This window comes from Chiloscyllium punctatum, chromosome 33 (assembly GCF_047496795.1).
Source record: "Chiloscyllium punctatum isolate Juve2018m chromosome 33, sChiPun1.3, whole genome shotgun sequence".
In the NCBI taxonomy this organism is placed as follows: domain Eukaryota; kingdom Metazoa; phylum Chordata; class Chondrichthyes; order Orectolobiformes; family Hemiscylliidae; genus Chiloscyllium; species Chiloscyllium punctatum.
Genome location: NC_092771.1, coordinates 5269390 through 5287273, shown reverse-complemented (window position 1 = coordinate 5287273; position 17884 = coordinate 5269390). Strand labels below are relative to the sequence as shown.

At 40.9% G+C, this 17884-nt stretch overlaps 1 protein-coding gene across 1 annotated transcript in view; it reads right to left on the bottom strand.

The window, feature by feature from the left end:
- Positions 1-943: 943 nt before the first annotated feature.
- The window catches only part of LOC140458362 (chondroitin sulfate proteoglycan 4-like), an 85483-nt gene continuing 68542 nt past the window's right edge, over positions 944-17884 (bottom strand). Inside the window, exons 7-10 of the mRNA XM_072552794.1 lie at positions 15433-15564; positions 13048-13220; positions 8421-8604; positions 944-4625 (exon numbers count right to left, since the gene is read on the bottom strand). Coding sequence (XP_072408895.1) covers positions 2695-4625; positions 8421-8604; positions 13048-13220; positions 15433-15564 — 2420 coding nt within the window. The 3' untranslated portion in view covers positions 944-2694. The remainder of the gene's footprint in view (positions 4626-8420; positions 8605-13047; positions 13221-15432; positions 15565-17884) is intronic.

Below are 17884 nucleotides of genomic sequence, written 5' to 3'. Positions count from 1 at the left end.
ACTAAATATAAAGCCAGGACTGCAAGAAGGGAAATGATAGTGGATCATTGCATCACCCTGTCCTGCCATTTGTTACTTTAAAAACAATGCTAAATTCTTCCAACTAATGATTGCTTCAGATTACACTGTAGCATTATGTTTGTGTAATACTCCACAATTTTATTGTTCTGTCTCAATTCTATTTAAACATGAATCAAGCTACAGACCTGAGACTGAACCATCATTTATAGAATATTGATCAGAATCTCACCTCTCACCAACTTCCTTCAAGGATTGTAGAGTACATTTCATCTACTCCAGGTGTTCTGTTGATGGTTAATACATCATGATAATATTTACCATGTGATCTGCACAGACATTATAAGGTTTAGTGTTGTCCAAGGTTTTCCACAGTTTGTTGGCAAATCACTTGAAACATCTCCCATTTTCTGTGACACTCATGCCAATTTAGGGACCAGGTGGCACTGTATCCCTTTAATGACATATTGCATTCTTCTAGAATAGACTAAATTCAGTGTGTTCACTCTAGAGTCAATTATCACAATAATACAAAAGTTACTGCTGCTATACCGCCCGGCCGGAGTATTAGTCTCGGGTTGATTCATTTTATGCAACAGAAACCTTCTCAAAGATTGTAGGAGTTTTTGGGGTTTTTTTCCTATTTTAATCTGTCTGTTCTGAAATTTCATTGAGTGACTGTCCTTCAATATCTCATCCAGGCAACTGTTTGGCATGTGAGTAGACATCTTTTTCAACTAAAAGGGGCATCACAACGTCATCCTGTCATTCCTTCCTCCACAATTTTTTAAAACTATAATAGTAATCTAGAGTGAGCACCATCCCAAACCAAAGAGGTTCCAAAACCATTTGACAGTGGAAGGAACTTAATGATTGCTTCTTGGTTCAGAGGGGTCAGTGTAAATGAACAAAAGTTTCACATTGCTACAAGAACAATTTCTTTATTATACCCAGCAAGAGAAATTTACATTGCATTTGCCAATTTTATACAATCTTGGGCTTGCGCGTTCATCACTGCTGTAAATTTACACGAAAATTCCTATCTGCTCCCAGAAGAGTTGACGAGCTTCCAGGATGCTTGGCTCACTGGATTCATGGGAATAGGGAATTTAATTTTCACCCAAAGTGGAAATTCTGAATGATGGGACCCACCCTACCAAATTTTATATCTTGGAAGATCAGGAATCCCTTCTTATGGAGTTATGTTCATTTTAGTTGGTTTCCTGATAGATGTCAGTGGCTGTTTTCTAGACTCTTGTTACAAAGAATTAGAATTTTGGCACCATCCTTGTTGATGCAGAATAATTTTAATATATTCAGAATGGTGAAATGTGGGCTCTGAGTATTGTTGGGTGCACATTCTTGGGTCAGTTGGAGAATTTCAAGCAGGTAATAAGGGATTCAAAGACTTTAAAGAGGGAAGGATGGTTAGAACTGGGAACATTGACTTTCAAGGACAAGGGTATTCTTTTTGAGAAGATGATGTGGAGGAGCCAGTGTTGGACTGGGGTGGACACGACACCAGGTTATAGTCTAACAGGTTTATTTGGAAGCACTAGCTTTTGGAGCACTGCTCCTTCATCAGGTGGTTGTGGAGCATAACATCATAAGACACAGAATTTATAGCAAAAGATTACAGTGTCATGTAACTGAGATGATTTATTCAACAGCCCTCCAAAAGTTAGTGCTTCCAAATAAACCTGTTGGACTATAACCTGGTGTTGTATCATTTTAAACTTTTTGACAAAAGATAGTGTCGAAAAGGAAAGGGACAGTGTTTAAAGGAAAGAAACAAGCTACAATGTAAGCTGGCACAGAGGTCAACAAAAGTGGTAATCAGTTTAATTTGAATGGCAGTCTAACTCAGGAAGTCAGTGACAATTGAAAGGAGGGCGAGTGAAGTATGTTTAGTACTGTTACATCACTGTCCTTTATGAGAATCAAGAATTTAAAAATCATCAGTTCAATTAAAAATCTATTCCAAAAATGCCAACTCCTGATTAACACTGCAAAGTGTTCAGAACTGATTTGATTGACACTGGAAATCTCTTCAGGCTTTAAGAGTTTTGAGTGAAAAGGGTGATGTTAATTACACAGAAATTCTGGTAGGGACTGTGAGGCTGTGAGATAATGTATGTGTTTCTAATTACAGTGTAGAAAACATTCAGATCTACACCAATGTCCCATTAAATAACCTTTGGTCTGTTAAGAAAAGCTGCAATAATATTCCAGACTGGTACAAACATAACCCCACTACACATCTTCACCACAGTAACTCCAACTTCTCATGACCTTCTCTACCAATAAGTCAGTAATGATGGTACCACAACATGGCAGCATCTAAGGATTGGTGAAGACAGAATTAATTTTATCCTGATGCACTTTTTGTAAACTTTTTAATATTGTAGAGGTGTAGAATGCATCTTCTCAGGGAGCCGATAAGGCACTGACCAGCCACATCATGGTCAGACAACTAAGGCAGGGTTCCCATCCTGTGTGGGATTGTTTTCCATCCAAATAGGTTTGAGACTTTTGGTGAAGCAAGAGCAGAGAGACAATGGGAATGTTATTGTCTCCAGTACATGAGGTGTTGATAATGGTCTGATTACACCTTTTCATGAACTCACTGGAAGCACCCTCCTAGATTGGGATGAAGTGGGTAAGCCATTGCAAAGATCACACCCAATATTGATTAGTTTTCAGAGTAGGATTGCTTGTCCTGCAGAACTGTTTGGCATCAGGATTTACATGCCCACTGTTGGATTGTGTTTCTAGGCCATTTAGAGGCCTGATATTCACTAAAGGAACAGATTGAACATGATCTGTCTTCCTAAAGGTCTCCTTCTCCACAGCACCATTTTTAGGTTTTGTTGGAGGCTCCTGCACATTATGCTTGCCTGTTTTGTTGCGTTTTGTCAGATAGATTGTGATTATCACAGCAATCAGAAACAGCAAAATGATCAAAATGACAGCAATGATAATCGCTGTAAGATTATTCCCTGCTGATGTAAGAACCTTCTCATTAGTTGCTGTTGGTCTGGATTCTGTTGCTATGTTGTCTGATGTTGGTATATTGCCTCTTCTGGCAACTCCATCCCAACTGGGATCCCAGGTTACAGTCGATGAGTATTTATCCATTTTATCACCTTTTGGAACTGTGGGTCTGCTGCTGAAATCTGATAACTTGGTCCCACTCAAGGAGGAAACTTTAAGTAGTGTGGCATTGTAATGTTGAGTAGGTATATATGGGACAGTCCTAAATTCAAAAGTACCTATACCAGGTGGTACTCCATCTGCTTTCAGGAGAAATTGGAAGCCATCAATTTCAGGATAAGGGTTAGTCTCACCATAATCCCAAAGTTCCATTGCCACATTACCATCTTCTAAATCAGTCTGCGTAAAATTATTCCTTAGATCACTTTGACCTCCAGTCTGTCTATGCAGTTTGACAAGTTTTCCAGTTCTGGGTTGTTGAATAATGTTGAAGGAAGGAATGCTGTGGGTTTTGTTGGCCAGTTCACTAGCATCCAAAACATCTGTGTCAATCAGAATAGTTGTTCCTCTGGGCCAGGACAGATCCTGGGCCACTCTGACGAGGGGCTGCACTGTAACGTTCACAATGCCTGATAGATTTCCCTCATGGGTCATTGCAAAGAAATGGAAGCTGTCTTGATAAACTGAGAAATCTCTAATGTGGTATTTTAGATCTCCATTATTAATGTGTTTCTGGGAGAACTCAGTCACAACAGACTGGTTAATAATTATTCTTCCATACCTTGGCTGTTGGGTTATTTTATAGAGTACAATATCATTTTCTTGGGTCTGTATTAAGAGTTCCTCTCTGGTTATCAGCACTGATACATTACCCTGCAGTAATACAATTTCTTTGTTATGGATTATATGAATAGTCACTGGTATAACTTCAACAGTGACAGACCCATTAACTGCTGAATGTTTCCCATCAGAGATACTGAACCAGAATATGCCAGAGGCTGGCTGCCCATCTGCTTTGAACAGCACTCTGCCAGCATTGATATCTGCCTGTGTGAACTGTTTTATGGCTGTGGTGTCATTAACCCGATTCACAAAGAAGCCATTGTTTGGCCCTGTTACAATAATGTACAGAATTTCCTCTGGTAAATTATCAAAGTCAACTGTGTTCATGTGATCTGGAGTCAGGATAAAGCTGGAGCCTTGCAGGACATGCAGGGTCATTCCTGTCGTCACAATCTGTGGGGAGTGATCCTTCACTGGCACAACAGTTATATTGAAGAGCTCAGTAAGGACAATGACAGATCCATCACCTACAGAATATGAAAGTGACTTTCTCCTTGGACTCAACCACACTTGAAATGTGAAGCTATCTGTTAAAGCCCCCAGTTTGCTATGTGTATATTTTAGAGCAGAGTTTAGCAAATCTGATTGTGTAAAGTGTTGCACCTTGCCCACATCAGCTAATGAGAGAAACCCATGGACTGGCTGTACGGTCACCTCAAATATCACATCAGAGGCAGGCTGCTGAGGTTTTGGGACACTGGCCAGAAGATTTGAAGCATCCAAGATGGACTGATCAATTGCTGCACTTTGACCTTCAGGCAGTACAAGACCTGGAGCAAAAAGAAAGATATTTTACTAATTTCATAAAAATGATAGCACATTAACCATCCCCTTGGTTCAACCTGGACGTAATGGCATTTATCCTCTGCATTAGCCAAATCATTCAAATTTCATTTTGTCATATATCTTTATGCTCTTTATCTGTAACTACTGCATCACCTCTTTCTAATGCTGACTCTTCAATCACTGGAACATCCACAGGCTCACAACCTCTCCGTATAAAGGAAGTGTATCATGCTGTCTGTCCTAAATCTATAATATTTTAATCTTATAACACTGACCTCTGGATCCCGAGCCCTCAATAACTAGGAGCATTTCAACATAACTAACATTTTGAAGGGACTTGTTGAACTATGCTTTTACAGATTATCAACATAGGGTTAATCCTCAGAGGAAAGCACAAAAACAATATTAGTTGAGAGTACAAGAGAGCAATCATTTTTACTTTCATAATTTATATGCAACAGACCGCTGTACAAAAAGTCAACAGTTTTCTTGGAGTCTGCCTAAAGGCAGTTTTTTTTTAAAACAAATGTTTTTAGTTCAATTGCAAAGTAAGTGCTTGCCCTTTCTAAACTATGCCATATTTACAAGAATCCTAGAATTTGCATATTGGCGTTTAACAGCTCAAATACATTAATGAGAGTTCTAGATTCCTGCAAACTGTAACCCTCAACCTTTACATTACTGAATGTATATACCTGGAATCACTGACACCTACAGGGAACCAGGGAAACAGAGGGAAGGTGTGAAAGAGGAAATGCAGTCTTCAAATACATGTCCGTACTTCACCGTGGAATGATTCATGCTCTTCCTACATGATTGAGCAGATCACAGGAATGGTCTCAACAGACAGCCACATTCCTAACCCTTGCAGTGCATTCATTGTACAAACCTATCATTGGCAAGAGTGTGAAGCTTTCTCCTCTGTCTCAGTTACCAGAACCTTTTCCTGCTCTGAACTATTTACCTTTGTCCATTTCAAATTGAAGGAATTATAGGAGCTGACAGAATAGAAGACTATTCTGCCACAGATGGGTATGAATTAGTGTGGTGCATATTTCAGTACAATTGAATTCAATTTTCACACGTAATATGCTTATCAAATTTGCTATTATCAAATATAACCATAATTCAGCTACAAATTTTAAAATTGTCTACAAATCAGCATTTGGACTATAAGAGGAGGAAATGAAATTATTTAATCAGCCCTCTGGAAAATATATGGGGACCAAGGGCCTCCATCTATGTCATAATCATTGACCTGAATTGAATAAATGCAAATATTCCAAATCCAGTGAATTGAAACCCAGGAGAGTGCATGTGATTCCCATTCTGTATGCAAAAGGCAATCTCTTCTTATAACTCAAACCTTCCAGTCCAGGTACCATCCTAATAAATCTTTACTGCACTCTTTCTAGTTTAATAATATCCTGTCTGTAGTATGGCGACCAGAACTGTGTACAATACTCCAAATGTGGCCTCACCAACATCTTGTACAGATGCAACTAGACATCCCAACTCCTATACTCAATGCACTGAACAATGGAAGCAAGCATTCCAAAAGCATTGTTCATATCCTGTCTACCTGTGACTCCACTTTCAAGGAGCTATGAACCTGTACCCCTAGATCTCTTTGTTCTATAACACTCCCCAGGGCCCTACCATTGACTGCATAAGTCCTGTCTTGAAGTGCCCTACCAAAATGGAACACTTTACATTTATCTAAATTAAACTCCACCTGCCATTCCTCAGCTCACTGGTCCAATTGATCAAGAGCTCACTGCATTCTAAGATAACCTTCTTCAATGTCAATCCTGGTGTCATCTACAAATTTAATAAACATACTTACTAAACTCTCATCCAAATCAATTATATAAAGTACAAATAACTGTGAACCCAGCACCAATCCTTGTGGCACACCACTGGTCATAGGCCTCCAGTCTGAAAAACAACTCCCTTCCACCACCCTCGGTCTTCTACCATAAAGCCAATTTTGAATCCAGTTGGCTAACACTTCCTGGATCCCATGAGATTAAAACCTTACATAACAACTTGTCATGTGGTACCTTGTCAAAGGCCTCACTAAATTCTTTGTAAATGTCTGCTGCTTGACCTCATCTACTTTCTTGGTCACCCTTTCAAAAAACTCAAATTCAAGAGAAAGGATTTCCCACTTACAAAGCCATAGTAACTATCATAAATGAGTCCTTGCTTCTCCAAATATCTGTAGATACTCTCTCTCAGAATCCCTTCAAACAACTTACCCACCCCAGACGCTAGACTCACCTGGCTGTAATTCCCAGGCATTTCCCTACAGCCTTTCTTAATTAATGGCACAATATTAGCCATGTTCCAATCTTTGAACACCTCACCTGTGGCTGTTAATGATAAAAATATCTCTGGGGCCTTGCAATTTCCTCCCTGCCTCCCACAAAGTTCTGGATACACTTCATCAGGTCCCAGGGATTTACCTACCTTAATGAGTTTTAAGACTTTCGGCACCCCCCCTTATGTAATGTGGACTCTTTTTAAGACATGACTGTTTATTTCCCCAAGTTCCCTAGCATCCATGCCTTTCTCAATGGTAAATACTGATGAGAAACATTCATATAGGATCTCATTCATCTCTTGTGGCTCCACACATTGATGACCTTGTTGATCTTTAAAAGACCCTATTCTCTCCTTAGTTACTCTTTGGCCCTTCATGTACTTGTAGAATCTCTTGGATTCTCCTTTACCTTACCTGCCAAAGTCATCTCATGTCCCATTTTAGTGCTCCTGATTTCTCTCTTACATATCTTCAGACGCCCTCTATACCCCTCAAGGAACTCACTTGATCTATATATGTCATTTTCCTCCTTTCTCTTGACCAGAGCCTCAATAACTGTCATCATCCAAGGGTTCCCTACTCCTGCCAGCCTTACCCTTCATTCTAACAGGAACATGCTTAGACCTGAACTCACCTGAACTAACTCACTTTTGAAAACCTCCCACTTACCAGATATCCCTTTGCCTGCAAACAATCTATATGAATCCATTTTCTTCTCTTCAAACAACAGTCTCCTTGTGTTGTGCAGCAGAATAACACAGCCATGCTATTCCAAGTAGTAACAGTGGATCTGACACAGTCTAAGCCACTTGTATTTGCAAGACAAAATGGTCTTCACTGTCATGAAATCTTTCTGACCTGGTTTTGACTCTGAGCTTTGTTTAAGTAATGCATATTTTCAACTACACTATATAACTGGCTGGAATGACAGCAGCTCAATGCTGTCAAGGTAACAACAAACTGCATTTGTGCAACCCGACAAAACTTAATGCTGATCTACATAAGGAGACATTAGGATGGGAGACCAAAGATTTGGTCAAAGAGTTTGGTGGTGAGAGAAGCAGAAAGGTTTACAGAGAGAATTCCAAAACTTATGGCCCAGTCAGTTGATGGCACAGTTACCAATAATGTAATGAAACTATGGATTCTCAAGCGACTGGTACTGGAGGAATGCAGATGTCAGAGAGGGGTACAGGACTGGAGATGGCGAGCTACAAGACCAAGGAGGAATTGCACTGTGTCAGGATACTCCTGTTTATCCTGGACAAATTTAATTTGACAGTGACAGGAATACAGGCAAAGGTACAAAGTACCAGGCGACCAGAATACCTTGTCCAACACACTGGCTATGTGGCTAAAGCAGCTGAGGGTGACTAAGTTCCCATTGAACTGTGTGCTCAGTCACTGCTACTATTAAGGCAGCATCACCGTTGAAGTGTAAATTGTACTTTACCTTTATTGTGCCATAGCTGAGTGCCTCTTTGAAGACTATGCCTTTCAAAGGAAATCCATAATGTGAAGGTCTTCCTTTCTGTCACCACTGGGGGAGAGGAAACCGTGAACTCGAATGAATCCTGACATTTCCAAAATGGTTCCTTTGGCCAATTATGTTGGTAGAAAATATTTTCAGATTCCAACTGTTAGTGAAGAAGAGAGAATATCTAATGAATACCATTCACTGACATTATCTTAAGTGTTACAAACCTTCACTCTATACATGATTGCGAAGTATTTACAGGATGGAAAAAGTCCATGTCAGGTCATCTTGTCTTGGTATTTATACTCCAAGCCTCTTCTCATCATTTTTATTCCTAACCTTATGAACACATTCCTCTATTCCTCCCTCTGTGTTTATCTAACTTCCCCTTTGATTCCCCTCAGCCAGACCATGGGGCAGCTTCTCTCCTCTCTGAGGTTCCCAAGTCTCACATATGGCACATTCTCCAAACCAGAGCCTAGAAATGTTTATCAAACCTTGCATTAAATAAATCCTGGGTCAATCTTACATCCCTGGGTGCCAAAGCATGGTTACTATCACTAACTTGTACTCCAAAACCTGGTTAGTATCCTAGTCTGGGCCCCAGAACCTGGTTATTATCTATTGCCTAGGCCCAGAACCTGGTTTCTATTACTGATTTAGGCACTGAGGCCCAGTTACCATTACCAACCCAGACCCAAACATTACAGTCCAGCTATTGTTGCTAACACAGGTCCTGGAGAATGATCACTACCACTAACATAGGCCTTGCAGCTTGTTATCATCACTAGCCCAGACCCACGATCCTGTGTTTACTGTGAGGTCCTGGAGTGTAGTTAGTATTATTAAATTAGTCCCTGGAGCCTGCAGTCACTATCACTAACCTGGAGCCTAGATACTGACACTAACTGGGTTTCAGAGATTAACTACTGTACAGAGACGAATTCTATTTTGAAAATCTACTTGAAGATTTTTACACAGATAGTAGGAATCTCTGCTCAGAGAAATTCTTACAGGAACAGTGTGGGTGTCAGAGCTGGTGATGAGATTGCAATGATCCAATTGCCCTTCTGCCTGAAAGCCTGTGCTATGGGAAGGTGATAGTGTAGTGGTAACATCACTGGACTAGTAATCCACCATTCTAGGCTAATATTCTTTGGGATAGAACTTCAAAATTTACTGTGTCTATTGGTTGAACTTAAAGACAATTTTTTAAAACCTGGAATTGAAGACTAGTGTCAATAATGTTATCATGAATTATCAATTGTTGTAAAACCTTGTATGGTTGTCACTAATATTCTTTAAGGAATTAATTCTGCCATCTTACCATTTAGACCTGTGCATGTGATTCCAGGCCCACAACAATGTTGTTGCTGTTAACTGCCGTCTGAAATAGCCAAATTCAAGGGCAATTAGAGACGGGCAATAAATAGTGCCCTCAACAATGATGCCCATATTCCATAAAGGAGCTAAAACAAATTGTGGATTTAAAGTGAGTGAAGAAGTATGCATAGCTCTGCTACTCCTGAGTAACAAGCTGAGTTGAGATGAACATAACAAATAAGAAACAGGACTAGGCCATTCAACCCCTTGAGACTGCTCCACCAACAATAAGATATGGTTGGTCTGATTGCAACCTTAAATCTTCATTCCTGCCTATCCTGATAAACCTTATCCCCTTTGCTTAATAATATATCCACTTCTACCTTAAAATATTCAAAGAATCTGCTACCACCACGTTTTCAGGAAGAGAGCTCCAAAGGCTCATGACTGGGAGGAAAAGGTTTTCCTGAATCTCTGTTTAAATTTCTATTGACTGCAACTCAGATTGAGATTAATTGAAAATCACAAAATGTACATCTCAGTAAACCACCAACCTAGACCATAGGAGTAGGGAGCAGATAATGTACAGCAGACCTGGGGTTCAGTGTCAACTCCTGCATGTTTAAAGTACAAAAGGAGACTATTTCCCACTTGACCCACTGTGGAGACAATCAGTGGGGAAAGGGCTGATGGAGAGGTGACCATTTATACTAGTTGATGTACCCCTTCTGTGCCACTCCTTAGCTAATGGAAGCTGAGTACAGAATGTTGACAGCTGGACAGTTTCTGTCACAGCCTAATCCAAGCAGAAGTGAATGGCTTTGTATACAGCATGGTCCCTTCAAAGATTTCCAGAATGTGAAGAGTTAAAGGAGCTGTGAAATAATTCACACCATGGGAAGGAGGTTGGCAGTGATGTGACAGATAAAGTATTTGTGCCCATTCATTTTGAGCTGGTTTTAGATGTGTCGCTGCAGTCTATGATTTAAATTTGTTTGCAGCGTGGATATTAATTACTTTCCTCTAGCATGGAGTATATGCTATGCGATTTCAGGGAGTCGTTTATCTCCTCTGACACTAACAGATACCACAAGTTGCAAAGTTATGCTTCAGCAACAACCCATTAAGCCAAAGAGCCAATGCTCTGATTATATTATACAGCCTTTTTCCAGCATTATTTATGCTTATCTTTTTTTGTGTTCTAATTTTCTGTTGAAGGTATTGGCGGATCTTTCACAATGTTATCCAAGTGGCTATTTCTCATCCGTGAGTCTTTGAATTATACTGCACACAGGAGGCCATTTAGTCCACTGTACCTGTGCTGGTTTTCTGAATAAACTATCTGGCTAGTTGCATTCTCTGTTCGATCCCAATAATTATGTTATTTTCAATTCAAGATTTTACGTTTTTGCAAGTTATGATTGAATCTGCTTCAACTGCCCACCAAAGTGTGTTCCTTCTCATCTCCTGTCTAGTTCTTTTGTGAATTATTTTAAATCTGTGATTCTGCTTACTAACTCTCAATGAAAACAGTTTCTCCTTGTCATCCTCCTTCTTATTTCCTGTTCAAATTCTTCAATGAATGCCTCTATTACATCTCCCTTTGATGTTCCCCGCTTTGAAGAATAACCCAAGCTTCTAGACATAATTGAAGTCCCACAAACCTGGTACCAATAATCGCAAATCTCCTTTGTTTCCTTGACATCCTTCCTCAGGTGTGGTGCCTGAATTGAACACAAAGCTCCAATAGGGGCTAAACCAGTATTTTATCAATATTTTGGGTAACATCCTTGTTTTTGCACTCTATGAGCAGAATCTTACTGGGATCTGAGCGATTTGGGCTCTGACAACATTTGTGCCAGAATTAAATGAATAGTGTGATGAGGCCACTCACAACATTGGCCGCATCTTGCTCCATTATAACAGCTCTGACAATTTGTACCATGGAAGCTGAGACAATCCACAAAATTCTAAAACAAGCAGCAAAATTTTAAATTAAATACCAGACAATATTCTAAAAATGATATAAATTTGTTCAATCTCCCAATGTTAATCAGTCCTTTGAAAAGTCCAGAATCTGGATCTGCACCAATGAATTCATCAATTCTTCCTTGTACCACAGGAACTTTGGGGGACAAAAGATCAAAACAATGGCACTTTAAAAAGGAGGAAGACAGACAAAGGCATTGACCACATGGTCAGAAAAAGAAACCGATATTGCTGTCTGACACAGCGGTGAATCTGCACAGTTACTGCATTTGCTGTTTGAGTTCAAGTATCTCTGGACATCGGAGTGATTAGATTAGATTACATTACAGCGTGGAAACAGGCCCTTCGGCCCAACAAGTCCACACCGACCTGCCAAAGCGCAACCCATCCATGCCCCTACATTTACCCCTTACCTAACACTACGGGCAATTTAGCATGGCCAATTCACCTGGTATCTTTCGACTGTGGGAGGAAACCCCCGCAGACATGGGGAGAACGTGCAAAACTCCACACAGTCAGTCTCCTGAGGCGGGAATTGAACCCAGGTCTCAGGTGCTGTGAGGCAGCAGTGCTAACCACTGTGCCACCGTGCCACCCACAAGTGCATCTAGGAAAAATTAACAAATAGCAAAATTCACAGCTGACCTTGGAGGAACCTGTGTGGCAAAGCTCACAGCACAGGAACACATAAGTGCATAGCTTTTAAGTGTAGCTTTGCTGTAAATCTACAACAATGAGCAGAGTGGTTCTTTCTTGATTACATGTTTTATTGGCCTGTAATTTCCTGAATTATCCCCATTGCCCTTCTTGAACAAAGAAACCACATTAACTATTCTCCAGTCCTCTGGGCACATCTTCTGTGAAAAAAAAATCCAAAGATTTTGCAAACGGCTCCAGCAATTTCCTTATTTGCTCCCCTCAGCATTCTCAAATAGGTCTTATCAGGTCTTGGAGACTTGCCTACTCTAATGCTTTTCAAAACATCCAACACCTCCTTTTTTATTCTGAATGTCTGTTGTTGTTCAGGACCTGTGAAGATTCTTCCCATTGTATCCAAACAGAGTGAAAACTTTAATTCTTCCCAACTTCAGAAGCTGAGCTAATTCTGAATGACTTGCCAGACTATTTGATTAATTGGGGAAGGTGGGGGGGGGGGGACACATCACAGCCACACTGGTAGCTATCATCAACTGAGGTAATCAGGTATAATGTTCCAGAATTGTAATGGATTTTTTTGACTGATTGTAATCAAACTCCTGTGGTGGTTCAGTGTCCAAGTGATTGCACTCACATCTCTCTCAGTGAAGTTAGAAACATTCCCTATGACATTGCCTTCATTGACCCTAATGAGTTGTCCCAGGGCTGGAGCAGTCAATATTGTATATGTCAATGGCCAATCATTTGCTTTGTCATCATCACTGGTTGTCGCTTTCAGGTACTGACTTGTGATTGGCTGGCGTGTTCCTGGAAGGCAGGAAAAGAAAGGTATGTTATTTTTACTTGTTTGATTTGGACTCGCCCAGCCTCTCACCTATAAAACCAAAAGTGATTTCAATTCCTCTGGAACCCTTCCTTCCATTCGCATTGTATTCCAGCTCCCTTCCAAGCACATGGCCAGGCTGTTGCTATTTAGAATATAGAACATAGAACAGTACAGGCCTTTGGCCCTTGATATTGTGCCAGCCTTCTATCCTACTCTAAGAATAGACTAATCTACATGCTCTTCACTGTACTATCTTCCATGTGTCTATCTAAGAGTTGCTTAAATGTCCCTAATATCTCTGACTCTACTACCACTGCTGGCAGTGCATTCCATGCACCTACAACTCTGAGTAAAGAACCTACCTCTGACATCTCCCCTAAACCTTCCTTCAATCTCCTTAAAATTATGTCCCCTCGTGACAGACATTTCCGCCATGGGGAAAAGAGTCTGGCTATCCACTTTATCTATGTCTCTCAACATCTTGTACACCTCTATCAAGTCACCACTCATCCTTCTTGGCTTCAATGAGAAAAGCCCTAGCTCCCTCAACCTTTCTTCATAAGACATGCCCCTCCAGTCCAGGCAGCATCCTGGTAAGTCTCCTGTGCACCCTCTCTAAAGCTTCCACATCCTTCCTATAATGAGGCGACCAGAACTGAACACAACATTCAAAGTGTGGTCTAACCAGGGCTCTATAGAGCTGAGGCATAACCTTACGGCTCTTAAACTCAATCCCCCTGCTAATGAAAGCCAACACACCATATGGCTTCTTAACAACCCTATCAACTTAGGTGGCAACTTTGAGGGATCTATGGACATGGACCCCAGGATCCCTCTGTTCCTCCACATTGCCAAGAATCCTGCCTTTAACCCTGTATTCTGTATTCAAATTTGACCTTCTAAAGTGAATGACTTCTCACTTTTCCAGGTTGAACTCTATCTGCCACTTCTCAGCCCAGTTCTGCATCCTGTAAAGGTCTCATTGCAACCTATAATAGCCTTTTGCATTATCCACAACTCCACCAACCTTTATGTCATCGGCAAACTTACTAACCGACCCTTCCACTTGCTCATCCAAGTCATTTATAAAAATCGCTAAGAGCAGAGTTCCCAGAACTGATCCCTGTGGAACACCACTGGTCACCGAGCTCCAGGCTGAATACTTTCTGTCTACCACTACCCTCTGTCTTCTATGGGCCAGCCAATTCTGTATCCAGACAGATACAGGATTCCCAGTATCCCATGCCTCCTTACTTTCTGAATGAGCCCACCATGGGGAACCTTATCAAATGCCTCGCTAAAATCCATGTACACCACATCTACTGCTCTACTTTCATCAATGTGCTTTGTCTCATCCTCAAAGAATTCAACAAGGCTTGTGAGACATGACCTGTCCCTCACAAAACCATGCTGACTATCTCTAATCAAACTATGATTTTCCAAGTAATCATAAATCCTGTCTCTCAGAATCCTCTCCAATACTTTGCACACCACAGACATGAGACTGACTAGTCTGTAATTCCCAGGATTATCTCCATTCCCTTTCTTGAACAAGGGAATACCATTTGCCACCCTCCATTTGGTACTACTCCAGTGGACAGTGAGGATGCAAAGATCATCACCAAAGGCACAGCAATCTCTTCCCTCACTTCCTGTAGTAACTTTGGGTATATCCCGTCTGGCCAGGGGTTTATTTATTATTATGTTTTTCAAAGTTTTCAGTACATCCTCCATCTTAACATCAACTAGTTCTAGCATATCAGTCTGTTTCACACTGTCCTCAAAAAAAGTCAAGGTCCCTCTCAGTAGTGAATACTGAAGCAAACTATTCATTAAGGACCTCCTCTGACTCCAGGTGCAAGTTCCCTCCACTATCCCTGATTGGCCTGACCCTCACTCTGGCCATCCTCTTGTTCCTCACATAAGTGTAGAATGCCTTAGGGTTTTCCTTAATCCTACCTGCTAACGCTATTCTTGAAAAGACTATGTTAAAGAGATTTAAGGATGGTTTCTTAAAGCTGGACTGGGTTGAATGTTTCTGATGCCAGCTAGTCACACACAACAGGAAAATCTCATTTTCCTTCCTACCTTGATTCTGAACTGGCTAACATAAGCTCAGCAATAGTGAGGGCTCTCTGAATGCACTCAGTGCTCGATGTAACCCACACCAATTGATGTAATCCATGTCTATACCTGGATAAATAATGAGAGGTTCCTTTGTTTCAATTAGGATGTTCAAATGTCTTGCGTTGACTGTAAATAGCTGTGCAGCTGCACTATTCACTCCATCAGACACTTCAAAGCTGAATCCTCCAGACAATGATCCTACAAATGGAAGGGACACCAGGGGAAAAGTAGATTATCTGAAAATTAATATTTAATAACACAAGGTTTCATGCCTGACTTCCATAGACTGGGTATAAACGATATTAACCTTTTGATACACAACAGTATCCATTCAGTGTTTGTTACTTCATGAATTGCGTTCTGGGGGTTTATGGCACAGGGGTAATGATAACAAACTAGTAACCCAGAGGCTTGAACTAATGCACATGAGATTCCACTCTGGTTGCTGGTGAGATTTAAATACAATTAATAAATAAATCTGAAATAAAAAGCTGGTAACATTAATAATGAATATGAAAGGTTGGATTCTCAGAAAAACCCACACGGTTCAATAATGTCCTTTAGAGAAAGAAATCTGTCTACATGTGTCTCCAGATTCACAACAATGTGGTTGACTCTTAACTGTCCTCTGAAATGGCAAATGAATGATATCATATTACCACTGAAAAGAAACACTACAGGACTGTTTGAGAAGATGGTGGTTAGCTTATTACTGTCTTGTATTTGATAATTTCTCAGAGGATTGGGATGTTGGGGAGTTGGAGGGTTGGGGGACAGTGGGGGGGGGGGGGGGGGACGTGGGAGGGATCCCCCACAAGGTGAAGGCCTGGGGAGAATGAGTTCATGCCTGATGACCATGCAATGAGTCTGTATTTCGATACAGTCAGGATTCAGGTGGAGAAAGAGATTATAAAACACTTGATTCAGGCGTTGGAAGAATGTGAGAAATATACTTTCAAATATACTGTTTCAAATTAGGAAGAGGTAGGTTTTCTGGGTCTGTCTACAGTTGATTATGTAGGCTCACTAGAAGATGTACCTGGTTTCAGTGATGGACTTACCTACAATACAGAGACGAACTGGATAAATGTCATCTTACATTACAATGCAATACTGGGCCTTGGCAAAAACATGTAAATTTCCCTTATATTTAAAGACAAATTAGGCCTTTGAGGCCAATGAAACATAACGATTAGGGGCTCCTTCTTTAGGATAACTGGTGATACCACTGCCTACATGTTGCCAATTACTGCATAGATGCTAACTGCGATATAAACTTGGTTTGTACATGAACTAGATTTACAACTCTGGGAATGCGTTTGTTGGACTGACTGTTTCTGGATCAGCATTGATTAAATAACCTCAGAAAAGTCACGGAATACAGGGAGAACAGTGGAGTGCCACAATGTTCGGTGCTAGGTCCTCTACTTTTTGTCATTTACATAATGATTTGGATGCGAGCATAAGAGGTACAGTTAGTAAGTTTGCAGATGACACCAAAATTGGAGGTGTAGTGGACAGTGAAGAGGGTTACCTCAGATTACAACAGGATCTGGACCAGATGGGCCAATGGGCTGAGAAGTGGCAGATGGAGTTTAATCCAGATAAATGCGAGGTGCTGCATTTTGGGAGAGCAAATCTTAGCAGGACTTATACACTTAATGGTAAGGTCCTAGGGAGTGTTGCTGAACAAAGAGACCTTGGAGTGCAGGTTCATAGCACCTTGGAACTAAAGTCGCAGGTAGATAGGATAGTGAAGAAGGCGTTTGGTATGCTTTCTTTTATTGGTCAGAGTATTAAGCATAGGAGTTGGGAGATCATGTTGCATCTGTATTGGGCATTGGTTAGGCCACTGTTGGAATATAGCATACAATTCTGGTCTCCTTCTACAGAAAGATGTTGTGAAACTTGAAAGGGTTCAGAAAAGATTTACAAGGATGTTGCCAGGGTTGGAGGATTTGAGCTACAGGGAGAGGCTGAACAGGCTGGGGCTGTTTTCCCTGGAGCATCAGAGGCTGAGGGGTGACCTTATAGAGGTTTACAAAATTATGAGGGGCATTGACAAAGACAATAGACAAAGTCTCTTCCCTGGGGTCAGGGAGTCCAGAACTAGAGGGCATAGGTTTAGGGTGAGAGGAAAAAGATATAAAAGTGACCTAAGGGCAACCTTTTCACACAGATGGTGGTATGTGTATGGAATGAGCTGCCAGAGGATGTGGTGGAGGCTGGTACATTTTAGATGCATTTGGATGGGTATATGAATAGGAGGGGTTTGGAGGGATATGGGCTGGGTGCTGTCAGGTGGGACTAGATTGGGTTGGGATATCTGGTCGGCATGGACGGGTTGGACCGAAGGGTCTGTTTCCATGTTGTACATCTCTATGACTCTTTAAAAAGATATCTTTCAGCCCATCCCAACTCATTGTTCTAGTATCTAAATCTCCTGACCTTGCATGACCCTGCACAAACTCTGTCTTTGCCTTTCTCTCTCTCTCTCTCTCTCTCTCTGTCCATGAAC